A 12,991-nucleotide genomic window follows, 5' to 3' on the forward strand; every position below is an offset into this window, starting at 1 on the left:
ATTTACGTTTAAGAGGTAAACAAGTATAGACATTCAAATGTATTTCTGTTCCCTATTTCACTAACTTAAACTTGGATCATCATGAAACTCTGTGATAATGTTTGTGGGCATAATAACTCGGCCAAGTTTAATCAAAGCGCTGAAGGCACTGAAGATGTTTGCTATTGCATAATTTTACGTGCAATTCATTTTTCAAAATCAATCGCAAGTTTGAAATGAACACACGCCATTCAACTTTATAAAGTGTGTGTCATAGCGTATGGGTCAAGTTTTGTGTGCACTTTTTATCATCCTTATTATTTCATAGAAATAACTTAGATAAAATAAAAACAACATGCTTTTTGGACGTTCTGAAAGCATAGAAAGTATGATGAAAATGGTAATGAGAACTTAAAACCATATACAAATTTAAAATATACAATAATCACCTTATCTTGTATATGGAGGAATAAAAGTATATAAACATTGCTGTTTATGCTTTACTTGTTACCCGAGCAGTTCACACGGTGTCAACAACGCTGACATAAACATAGGTATAGAGCACTAATGCGCTTTTAGGCGTAGCTGTTTTACTCAGTTTTCATCTGAGTGACTTTTACATAACGCCAACAGACAGGCATGAATATTTTCAAATATTTAATAAGCTGATTCGAGATACAACCTCTGAATTTTTGCTACATCACTGCGTATGTGCTAAATTCAAAGGATGTAGCACTGTTCAGTGCAAAGAATTCCGGACTACTCTCTGTATGCTCAAACAACACAAATTGTGGCCCTGTTACAATTACGCGTTACAATCCATCTCGCAGAATTTAACTTTCGCCTCCAAGATGATAAAACAATCATTAGCTAAATAGTATAGTGTCATGATAATAGAAAATCGTTTAATTATCATACCACAATGTTTGCCGTACTTTGTCAGCACGTTTGCAAACCATTCCTTAATGTGTGGATAGGCTGCCATTATTAACAAGTTTGCTATTTTGAATTCAATTTTGTATCAAAAAGCATTGTTCTTAAATGTGGCATTTTCAATTCGCAATGAGATTTGTAATGACCCTTGTCATGCGAAAATGGGTCTTATTCCATATGCGCCCATCATATAAATAGCCCGCTCAGCTATCCCTCCTTCTGGTAAGGAGAAACATAACATATTGAGTGATTTTATAGCGAACAGCATCGCCTATGGCCTGACTGCGCAAAAGCTCATGTTGGGTTTAACAAACGCTTGCCGAAACACATAAGATCCATTTTCGAAGGACGGCGCTATTGACGTGTGATTTAAATGTGTCGAAAGAAAACTGCGTTTAAATCAAATATCAACAAACGATATATTTTGATAGTGAAGAAAGATACTCATAACAAGGCATATGAGGACACATATGAAGTGCTCTCCCATAGTATATTTTTTATCTACTCACACTAATGTGTGGTTTGAAAATGCTAACACACATTTCATGCGGTGAATATGCAACTTACAATTAAAAAACGCAATGCAATAGTTTAACTTTTGTTTAATTGTATTTATTTATTTAGAAAATGTGTGGTTTGAAAATGCTTACACACATTTCATGCGGTGAATATGCAACTTACAAGTAAAAAACGCAACGCAATAGTTTAACTTTTGTTTAATTGTATTTATTTATTTAGAAAAGTAAATTGCAAACTTTATTTCAAAGTCAGCGTATACGCCGACTACATTTTTAAAAGATATTTATTGTTATAAATATATTTAATATAATATATTTAGTTGTTTTTGGTTTTAGCGATTATAAAGCATTTTCGAGGTTGCCTATAGTATGCCTGTAGTAATTGATGAACTCATATCCAACTGTCTATGTATTGATTACTGTGAATATAAACAAGCTAAACCTTCTACTAACCTTCTACTATTGCGTTGCTAGCACCCGTAAATACAAAAGATTGCCGCTATCTGTTGAGAACCAAAGAACGTTTTCCGGAAATACCCGCTGTAGTAGCATGAACCAGGTTATTAAACGGGTCATTCGTATTATTATTTGTTATATTCGGGTTTAGCGATTATTAAACATTTTTTTGTTTCTGTCTATCGTATCGCTGAAGTTATTGTTGAACTTATGTTCAATGTTTTATAAATTGAGAATATAAATAAGCGGTAACTTTTTCTCGAATCTATTAATAGCCTCAATTTACGAATGACCTGTACTACGTCATTGAGGTGTATGTGAGAGCGCAACCTATTGCGTTGTTATTGCACGTGGACTTTCCTTTGTTTATCGACAGGCGCATCTATTAATAGCCTCATATTATGAATGGACTGAGCAAAAATACTACGTCATGAAGACGCTGCAGAAAGTGAACTATTTTATTCATTCATAAACAATCTCCTCCGCGACGCGTACAATAGATCATTGTTTATTGATTCTTTTCTATAAAAGCACCGTTGGAAACGATTGCATTTAACACAATATTAATATCATGATTCCATTTGTGAATGAATATAATTGGAGAACTCAAACCTCTTGCATAAATTATACAACTCTTTCTGCATGGCGCGGATACGCGTAGTAAGCGGGTATTGGGCTCCTAGTAGCTAAGGCGTATCGACCTGAATTTTAGACTAACCACCTTAGACGGTTGCTAAGCAACCATCTTAAAACCAGCATGATTCCTTAAGCACTCATGAATATGCCCCTTGAATTACAAAAAGATTTTCTTTACCTTGACTGTGCAGTCCTCAACTCAAACACTGAAAATCAGTTGATTGTGAAACTTAGTAACTCCAATATAAACGGATTTGCGTTATAAGTTTTGAGCTCATTAATTGCAAGGGGCTATAAAAACAGGTAAAATATAGCCTAATATAGGTCCTGTGTATTGCCATGCTGTATTGTCATCTGCAAATACATGCATATAAACCAAATCGTATCGATAACAGTATACTTACCGCTTTTCTAATGTGCACATTTATCCGATAATCAAATAAAGTTACAGCACTTAAAAAAAACAATAATCTTGAACATTTATGACAATAAATATGTTCATGAATTTCGTAAACACAACTTTATATATGTGCTTACACCATTTTTCAGAAGGGTAAAGAGAACAGTGCATTTTGGGGCAGAGCTTTCATTGGACGAGCGAATTTAAATTTATATTGAATGCAATACGATACATATACAAAGAAATGTTTTATTGCGTCATGCAAAAACTGTGCTTCCCGGGGACTTTCTGATACCGGGAAAAAATGAAAGCGAATCTCTGTTAAAAATTACACTGCGTTAGCTTGTAAATAAATCGTCTTGATTATTTAATTACTTTCTCATACACAAACTAAAAGATTAAATGACTAAATACTAGAATGATAATGAAATGACAAAAAAACTTGTTTTATACTGTTTTACACTGTGTGCAGTATATTTCAAAGCCTCTCCTTTAATATAATCAAACTGCAATCATATCAAAGTAAGAATGTTTTTACCGTTTTGAATAACTTTAGTTTTATAATTATCTTGCGCTTGCACTTAACTTGTTATTAGCACCGAACCGCTCTAATAGGGAATACATGTAATAAAAACTGACACGCAAGTTTTTTATTCCTTTATTGACATTAAACAACAGATTAACACCAATTAGCTGTCGGTGTTGTTTAACCTCGAAGCGATTAAAATCAGTTCAACAGACTGTTAAATAAAGCAATCAAGATGTGATCGCCGCCATCTTTGAATTGTCTGAAAATACATTATGTTGCATAGCATGGATTTGAATCAGAAATGGCAGGTTGGAAAAAAACCGGGATCCAAGACCCACCCATGTTATATTGGATTCAGCGTTATAACGGAGAGCGTTATATTGGAGTTACAGTGTATCTTGGCCAAGTTCAATAACCGGTATGATTGCCTTATGTTCCTCTGAAATATGGATCTTGAATTATTAAAAAAATAGCAAAATTAACCTTGTCCGCTCTCTAACTGAAATAGCTTTAATAGTATCAAACTTGATTACAAGTTTTTGTGGCATAATATATCAACCAGGTTGGATGAAATGCCAAATTCTTAAAAACAGCTTCTAAGTTTTTGCTCCTGAATTATAAAGAAATGTCAAAATTAACCTTGTTCACTCTATAATTCGAAATCATCTTCGAATATTAGTGGGTAAACAACAATTATTTTTGCCCAATTGAGAAAAGTACCGGTACCAGCCAAATTGGGAAATATATCAATGTAAAAATTGAAATTGGGAAAAATTGCGCCGCAAAGTCTTATTATATATTGGTAATTTTGTGTATTTGATTTGTCGCAAGCAAATACTTTAAAATTAGTAATTTAGTGGTGTAAAGTTGTCAATATTATATTTTCTTAGGTATAAGCTATAGAGCTGCATAGGAAAATGAACTACATGTTGCATTGTATTTATTAAAAAAACTATTTTTGGGGGGAAACTTTTATTAGGGATTTTTTTTAACAGCCTTTGGGAAATCTTTTGTTTTTTTCCCTATTGTGAAAGTGCCGCTTTCTGGTACTTTATTAAGAAGGAAAAAAATTGCTGGCATATAATCTCAGGCAAGTCAGAAATACCTGAAAGCCTTTTTAAATTATGGTCTTTGCATTATCCACAGATTGCCAAATTATCCCAGACCTTCAAAAAGGGCATGGGCAGAGTAAATTAAATGTCAACATTCAGTTGAAATTCATTTTGTTTTATCTTACTTTATTGCAGCTGGATGTCTAATGATTTTCTTTAATACAGAGGTTGTTTCAGAACCTAACTCATTAAATAGAATCATTATGAGCAAGATAAAACTATTAGATTTTAGAAAAAATATTGCCTGTGAACGATGGTACAGAAGAAGGTACAAATCTGTTATTTGTTGCAATGAGCAAGTAAATATGTGTATAAGCTAAACTATTGAGTTTGATGAAATCCTGATATTTTTTTATGCATTTGATAAGATCAGGATGTTTGTATTTAAGAGTCAATTATACAAAATCATGAAGCCCACCTAAGTGATCATAGATGAGCTATTCACAGTGGTGAACTGACTAAAATCAGTAAATGCTCTCAACATGTTTTTCTCTGAAAATGCCTGATTTCATCAAACAGAATTAACATGGAATCATTCTTTGATTACGGAATTTTTCAAAGAAAATTGAGTGTTAATGTTCATTAACAAACTTGTAAGTCAGCTAAAAAGGCAGCCGCTCATGCATGCCGTCTGTTCAGGAGCTACTCTGTCCCCTGTAAAGTCAAGCAAGGTTGTGGTCTCGTTAGCAGATGCGCAGGCTGGTCTGTGTTGAGGAACTACTCTGTCCCCTATAAAGTCAAGCAAGGTTTGTAGTCTCATTAGCAGATGCGCAGGCTGGTCTGTGTTCAGGAGCTACTCTGTCCCCTATAAAGTCAAGCAAGGTTTGTAGTCTCGTTAGCAGATGCGCAGGCTGGTCTGTGTTCAGGAGCTACTCTGTCCCCTATAAAGTCAAGCAAGGTTTGTGGTCTAGTTAGCAGATGCGCAGGCTGGTCTGTGTTCAGGAGCTACTCTGTCCACTATAAAGTCAAGCAATGTTGTGGTCTCGTTAGCAGATGCGCAGGCTGGTCTGTGTTCAGGAGCTACTCTGTCCCCTATAAAGTCAAGCAAGGTTTGTGGTCTCGTTAGCAGATGCGCAGGCTGTTCTGTGTTCAGGAGCTACTCTGTCCCCTGTAAAGTCAAGCAAGGTTTGTGTTCTCGTTAGCAGATGCACAGGCTGGTCTGTGTTCAGGAGCTACTCTGTCCCCTATAAAGTCAAGCAAGGTTTGTGGTCTCGTTAGCAGATGCACAGGCTGGTCTGTGTTCAGGAGCTACTCTGTCCCCTATAAAGTCAAGCAAGGTTTGTGTTCTCGTTAGCAGATGCACAGGCTGGTCTGCGTTCAGGAGCTACTCTGTCCCCTATAAAGTCAAGCAAGTTTTGTGGTCTCGTTAGCAGATGCGCAGGCTGGTCTGTGTTCAGGAGCTACTCTGTCCCCTATAAAGTCAAGCAAGGTTTGTGGTCTCGTTAGCAGATGCGCAGGCTGGTCTGGATCTCTGCCGGCAGCATATGACATAAGATCCATTGTCTCAGAATGCTGGTTATTACAAAGTGGATATTGTTTTCCAAATTGTTAATACATGTAGTTCATATTGTATTGTCAGGTAAGCAACCCAAGGGAGGCCCATTTGAATTTCTTGTGTTGTTTTTTCGGCGTAGATTTTAAACCCAGCTTTTCACCTTTGATGACCTTGCAATAAATACCTTATGTTGATAACACAGTATTGCTTTCAAGATATTAAATAACATGAATTTTATGGAAAGAAATGAATGAAAACCTCTCAGTAAATGCCAATTGTCTTGTATTATTAGACAAAACCACTGCAATAGTAGTGTCAAGGATAGAAGGGAAATCGTTTAATTAACTAGCAACACACGTGTGACGTACGCGGTCTGTCCAAAATTTTTATCTGCAAGCAAGAATAGGCTACCGACATTTGCAAGTTTGCTTTAAATAACACAGTGTGACTTCAATTTTCTATAAGACAGTATCTTGGTTTGATGTTCCATTTACAAAACGCAACAAGATTCTAAAAGACCCTCGTCATGCTGAAAAGAGGTCTTATGCAATATGCTGCCAGCATAGCTCCAGCCCAGCCTGCACATCCGTGCAGTCTTTTCAGGATATGCATACTGAGGGGGATACTCAGGAGATACAACGAAACCTTGCGAGCTTTGTTATAGAGGAAAGCTTAACCCAGGACCAGACTGCGCAAGTTGGGATTGAGCTACGCTTGCTGCATATGCCATAAGACCAATTTTTGCAGGGCACCTATGTAACAGTGACATTTAAATGTGAGGAAAGAAAACTGCATCTTAATTAAATATCAACATACCATAATTATGTTTGGATAATAAATTCAAAATAAGTCCTGTGAGCACACATATGATAAGTTCACAAAGAAAAAAATTATATGTACAAACACTATTATGTAGTTTAACATACTCAGACTTCTTAACAAAAGTTTCATGCAGTGGATATGCAACTTTAAAGTAAAAAACAACAACACAACATTACTTTAACGCTTTGTTTTTTTTTACTTTTTTTTCTACTTCTATTTCAAAGTCAGGATATCCTCTTAATATCTTTTTAAAATAAATTTCTTGTTAACTTTAAGATATAAAAGTGATGTTAGCAATTTATCAAATTTAAATCATGGTCTCTGTTTAAACCTGACTTCATCAATGCGAGTAAAATATTTATCCGTATCTTGTGCAAGTTTGTAATTCTCAAAACACGTGATTTACCTTCCTGATTGCATTGTGATATATCCATATATTATATATATATATACATTGGTATAACAAAAAATATAATTCCAAGTATTTTCAAATGCATATAATTAAATTTGTAATCTGTAAAGATTTGCAAGTTTAATTGAAGATGACAAAATCAATCCACAAATAAACAGTCTTTTGTATTTCATTTAAAGCTTTTTTTACTGTTTAAGAGCATTATTGTACAATATCACATTCTTCCTTATGGAAAGAATTGCCTTTAACATTTGATTGCTGAAAAAAAGCACATGGGATTATTAAGATCTTTACTTGGATAAATCAAAGCGCTAAAGGCACTGCAGGCATTCTTTGAAAATATTAAATATTACTTACAGTCACAGGGCATAAACTTGGATTTTTAATGTAGGCCAATTGATTGGCCATGAAAAATGCAAATACCTGAATGTCTTTTACTTTAAATTGTCTACAGTGATGAGATTTTGAAAAATCATCAAGGATGAAAGTGACATTGATTTCCAACTGCTCATAATTTTATACAGGTTTCCCACAAACTCCCATTATGATTAAAAAGATGAAAAATAAATTCAATGTAAATGTAAGGTGAAGCTAAGGAAAAGTCTATGAGTCTAACAACAAATGAACCACAACATAATTTTAATTATAAATGTATTGGTTTCAATGAGCATTGTAATAAGTGTTCAATCTATTTGGTGAACAGTAGTGATCTGCCTACCAATTTTCTCAACCCCAATATTTACCTAAGTTGCTCTTTCCAACAACTAAAAATAAATACCGTAATTACTTCGGACACTCTAATTTTTCAGACATCCCCTTTTTTAGCTTAAATAATTATTTTTGGTGACTATATTTTTTTACATATGGGATTTCGTCCGTAATTAATGACTCCAATTTTTCGGACAGTACATTTTACATCGCTATTTTACTAGATTTCTGCCCTGTTTTGGCTTATCAGGGACCCTTCGATCATGGAGTTTAAATAGAAAGCTAACAATCTGGACAAAACTATATTATTATATTGTGATATAACAGACCGCTACCTAACGGAGTTGCCATATAGTGTTATTGTTTTTAAATCCTTACCATTCTCAGGTTGAAAATACCTTGTATATGTATCAATGGGGTGATATTGACTTTTATATTACACATATATGAACTCTCACATTATATCTCATCAGAAAACATTTAATTATAATGTCTAAAATCTTTATTCTCTTACAGTTATTTCAACTTCTGATTCTGATTTCATGATAACTTTTTGCTTCATTTTGATCATGTCATATTTTCTACTTTCATTTTCAGGTGATAATTGATGACTGTGATAACTCTATCACATACACATTCCCGTGCAATCGATGGCTAGCAAAAGACGAGGATGACGGACAGATTTTCCGTGATCTGGTTGCTGGCATCGGCGCCACTGAAGCATTTACAGGTATGCATAATCTAACAATGGCTTAATATTTTTGATAAAATTAAAAATAAAAGAACTAATAAAGAGAGATAGTATTATTTCAAGATGGACAAGTTGTTTTGTTTATATTTATGTCCCCTTCGAAGAAAGGGGGTAAATTGTTTTGCTTGATGTCTGTTGGTAGACCAGTTCGTTCCGATCATTAACTTGTCGAGGGATTGACGAATTGGCTTAATACTTAATATGTGCATTGGTCTTGGACAGTAGATGATCCCTATTTAAATTGGGGTCACTAGGTCACAATTAGTATGAAAATAATGTTCTATCAATAACGCGTCTATGATTTTCTTGATATTTCCAATGTGCATTGGCATTTGACAGTAGATGACCCCTATTGAAATTGGAGTTGCTACTGGTCAAAGGTAATAGTCACAATAAGTAAGAAAAATAATTTTCCTTCAATACCTCGTCAAAATATTGACCGGTTCGCTTGATACTTCCCATGTGCATAGGCCTTGGACAGTAGATGACCCCTATTGAAATCGGCTAGGTCAAAGGTCATGGTCACTGTTACACTAATATGACATGATTAACTCTGGTCAGTTTTGTTACCAAAAATCCTGTGTCAAGGCCCTGTTTGGAGGGGGGGAGACTGTTTGGAGGGGGGGGAGGCATCTGTCTCCGACCGAGGAGCTCTTGTTTTGTTGTTGCGTTTATAAAGACCTAGGGTGAGATTGCATATGAGACCAGTTGAATCAAATCTATTTGTTTAGTAGGTTCAAATATTTTGTTTTATTTTATAAATTGTAATTTATTAGTGTACATAGACTATAGAGTACATTGCAACAAGTATTCAGCATGAAATATGTCTTTTTTGTCATTAAATCAGCTGACTGATAGAAAACAAATTATAATATCAAAATAAAGAATACTCAAGTATGCTGTCTGGGGACAGTTCTTTTAATATGAAAACTTACATTATTATTTAACTCGCGTCATGTGTGACTCAAAAAGCATTGCTATACCCCCACAAACTAAGTCTGTCTGTCGGTCCGTGTTAAGTGTTCCTTCTCTAATTCAAGTAGTTTTCATCTGATCTTCACCAAACTTGATCAGAAGTTGTATCTACATGATGTCTAGGCCAAGTTCGAACATGGGCCTTGCCAGGTCAAAAACTAGGTCACAGGGTCACTTAGTGCGTTTTAAACATTCAGCATGTTGTCCGCTCTCTAATTCAAGTAGTTTTTTCATCTGATCTTCACCAAACTAGGTCAGAACTTGTATCTAGATGATCTCAAGGCCAAGTTCGAACATGGGCCTTGCCTGGTCAAAAACTAGGTCACGGGGTCACTTAGTGCATTTTTTAACATTCAGCATGGTGTCTGCTCTCTTATTCAAGTAGTTTTCATCCGATCTTCACCAAGCTTGGTCAGAAGTTGTATCTACATGATGTCTAGGCCAAGTTTGAACATGGGCCTTGCCGGGTCAAAAACTAGGTCACAGGGTCACTTAGTGCGTTTTAAACATTCAGCATGTTGTCCGCTCTCTAATTCAAGTAGTTTTTTCATCCGATCTTCACCAAACTTGGTCAGAAGTTGTATCTAGATGATGTCTAGGTCAAGTTTGAATATGGGTCATGCCGGGTCAAAAACTAGGTCACAGGGTATCTTAGTGTGTCTGAAACCTCACCATGTTGTCCTCTCTCTTATTCAAGAAGTTTTCATCCAATCCTCACCAAACTTGGTCACAAGTTTTATCTAAATGATCTCTAAGACAAGTTTGGACATGGGCCATTCTGGGCCTAAAACTAGGTCACGGGGTCACTTAAGGCGTTTTTAACATTCAGCATGGTGTCCGTTCTCTAATTCAAGTAGTTTACATCCGATCTTCACCAAACTTGGTCAGAAGTTTTATGGAGATGATCATAAGGCCAAGTTGGAACATGGGCCTTTCTGGGTCAAAAACTAGGTCAAGAGGTCACTTAGTGCGTTTACAAAAATTGAGCATGGTGTCCGCTGTTTTTTGTGAAGACGACATGCATAATATTATGTGTCAATGCGGCATGTGGGGGTATTCGTCACGTCTGTGACAAAGCTCTAGTTTTTATATTAGTATGACTTTGCAAACATGAGTATTGGATTTATTTTATCCAACAATAGTTGTGGCTCTTATTGCAGTATTTTTCTGATTATAAGATGAAACTTTTTTCAAGACATAAATTGGTCTTTGACTTATTTTTCCTTTCATTACACAATTTTATATACACTGATATTGGGCACACTCTACTTTACAAGTATTATTGGAGTACTTGTTTAACTCATAATGTATGAGAGTCGTTAATTTAGTATAATATATAATTACTGTTTAAAAATGTATTTTTATAGTAAAATCTTTAATTTATTCTAATTCTGACTCAGACCATATCAGATCAGTGTCATTTTGTTTGACCAGAAATATCTTAAAATGATCCAAGATATTCAGCGGTGTAATGATAGTATTTCAAGTATAGATTATTAATGAGTTTTCAATAATTCAATGATAAATACTATTTTTGATTAAACTTACAAGAATGATTTCACCAAATTAATCAATGATTTAAGCACAAATGCATTGATTCCTGATACTTTTAATAATCAAATCAAATAACAATGTCTGACAAACCACTGTAACAGCTCTGTTTGAAGAACAAATGTAAAAATATTTTAAATATGTATGAATAATTGCATGCAGCTGGTTGATTCATAAAAATTATGTTTCAATTTCCATTCTTCTTTTGTATTTCTGTTATGAATCTATAGCAGGGCCCTCACACTACTTTGGGGGAAGGGGTCCGCAGCCCTTAGGAGGGGGAATTTTCGCGGCGTTTCCCTTTTTGGGGGATTTTTAACCAGGTTTTCCGAAGGAAAAAACTGGTTATTAGGTTGGCGAATGCGGGCGGGCTGGCTGGCTGGCTGGCTGGCTGGCTGGCTGGCTGGCTGGCTGGCTGGCTGGCTGGCTGGCTGGCTGGCAGGCTGGCTGGCGGAACAAGCTTGTCCGGGCCATAACTTTGTTGTTCATTGTGAGATTTTAAAATAATTGGCACATTTGTTAACCATCATTAGACGGTGTGTTGTGCGAAAAAATTATGTCAATATCTCCAAGGTCAGGGTCACACTTTGAGTTCATAGGTAAAAAATAGCCATAAATGAGCTTGTCTGGGCTATTACTATGTCATTCATTATGAGATTTTAAAATCATTTGGCACATTTGTTCACCATCATGGGACGGTGTGTCGCACGAAAGAATCACGTCAATATCTCTAATGTCAAGGTCGCCACGACTAAAAATAGATTTATTTTAAAACAAACTTACAAAGGGGGTTAATTTTGTTTGTTCATTTCAAAAGTTCAGTTTGAGTTGTCTCCCTTTATCAGATTTTTTTTCACAATGAAAACCTGGTTTTGTGACAATTTTGTCCCTTTTTTTACTTACTCTCTCATTATTACATTTGTACATGGTTGCACTATATTCATTGCATTTTTCATAATTAAGTATGTTTGAAAGATTAAATTGAAATAGAATTGAGATATAATAGTCATGAGACACATTTTTTTTTTTTTTTTTTTAGGGGGAATTTTTCCCCCCAAAAGGGGAAAAAAGTATACTTTTCAGGTGGGGACTGCCGCCAAAATTCGGCGGCAGATTTGATAGATTGAGGGCCCTGTATAGATATATGATCATCTATATCTTCTGATAAAAAATAAGCCATAAAATTTGGCATAACACCCTGAAATAGATTCGGGTGTGATGCTGCTAATAGAACTGCCCAGAAAATGACATTCTTATCTTTGACCTCATTGATATTATTCTTTATCTTTTACCAACACCAGTCACAATCATAGCAGTGTAACTTTTTAGCTCACCTGAGCACAATGTGCTCATAGTGAGCTTTTGGGATCGCATTTTGTCCGTCTCAGTAATGCAGTGTCAACAAATTTGCTTTGTTAACACTCTAGAGGCCTCATTTATCGTCAAATCTTCATGAAATTTGGTCAGAAGATTGGTCTCAATGATATCTTGGATGAGTTCGAAAAGGTTACGTGTGCTTGAAAAACATGGCTGCCAAGGGGCGGGGCATTTTTCCTTAAATAGCTATATATGGCTATAGTGAAATCTTCTTAACACTCTAGAGGCCACATTTATTGACCGATCTTCATGAAACTTGGTCAGAAGATTCATCCCAATAATATTTTTGACAAGTTTAAAAATGATGTGGGTTGGTTGAAAAACATGGCTGCCTGGG

The 12,991-nt window shown here is 35.4% G+C and overlaps 1 protein-coding gene across 2 annotated transcripts in view; it reads left to right on the forward strand.

Moving 5' to 3' along the window:
* Positions 1 to 12,991, forward strand: part of LOC127843594 (lipoxygenase homology domain-containing protein 1-like) — a 220,772-nt gene that overhangs the window by 85,540 nt on the left and 122,241 nt on the right. For both annotated transcript variants that reach the window (XM_052373278.1, XM_052373283.1), the window contains exon 12: positions 8,598 to 8,730. In XM_052373278.1, the coding sequence (XP_052229238.1) occupies positions 8,598 to 8,730 (133 nt within the window). The remainder of the gene's footprint in view (positions 1 to 8,597; positions 8,731 to 12,991) is intronic.

The sequence above is a fragment of the Dreissena polymorpha genome, chromosome 1, assembly GCF_020536995.1.
Source record: "Dreissena polymorpha isolate Duluth1 chromosome 1, UMN_Dpol_1.0, whole genome shotgun sequence".
NCBI lineage: Eukaryota > Metazoa > Mollusca > Bivalvia > Myida > Dreissenidae > Dreissena > Dreissena polymorpha.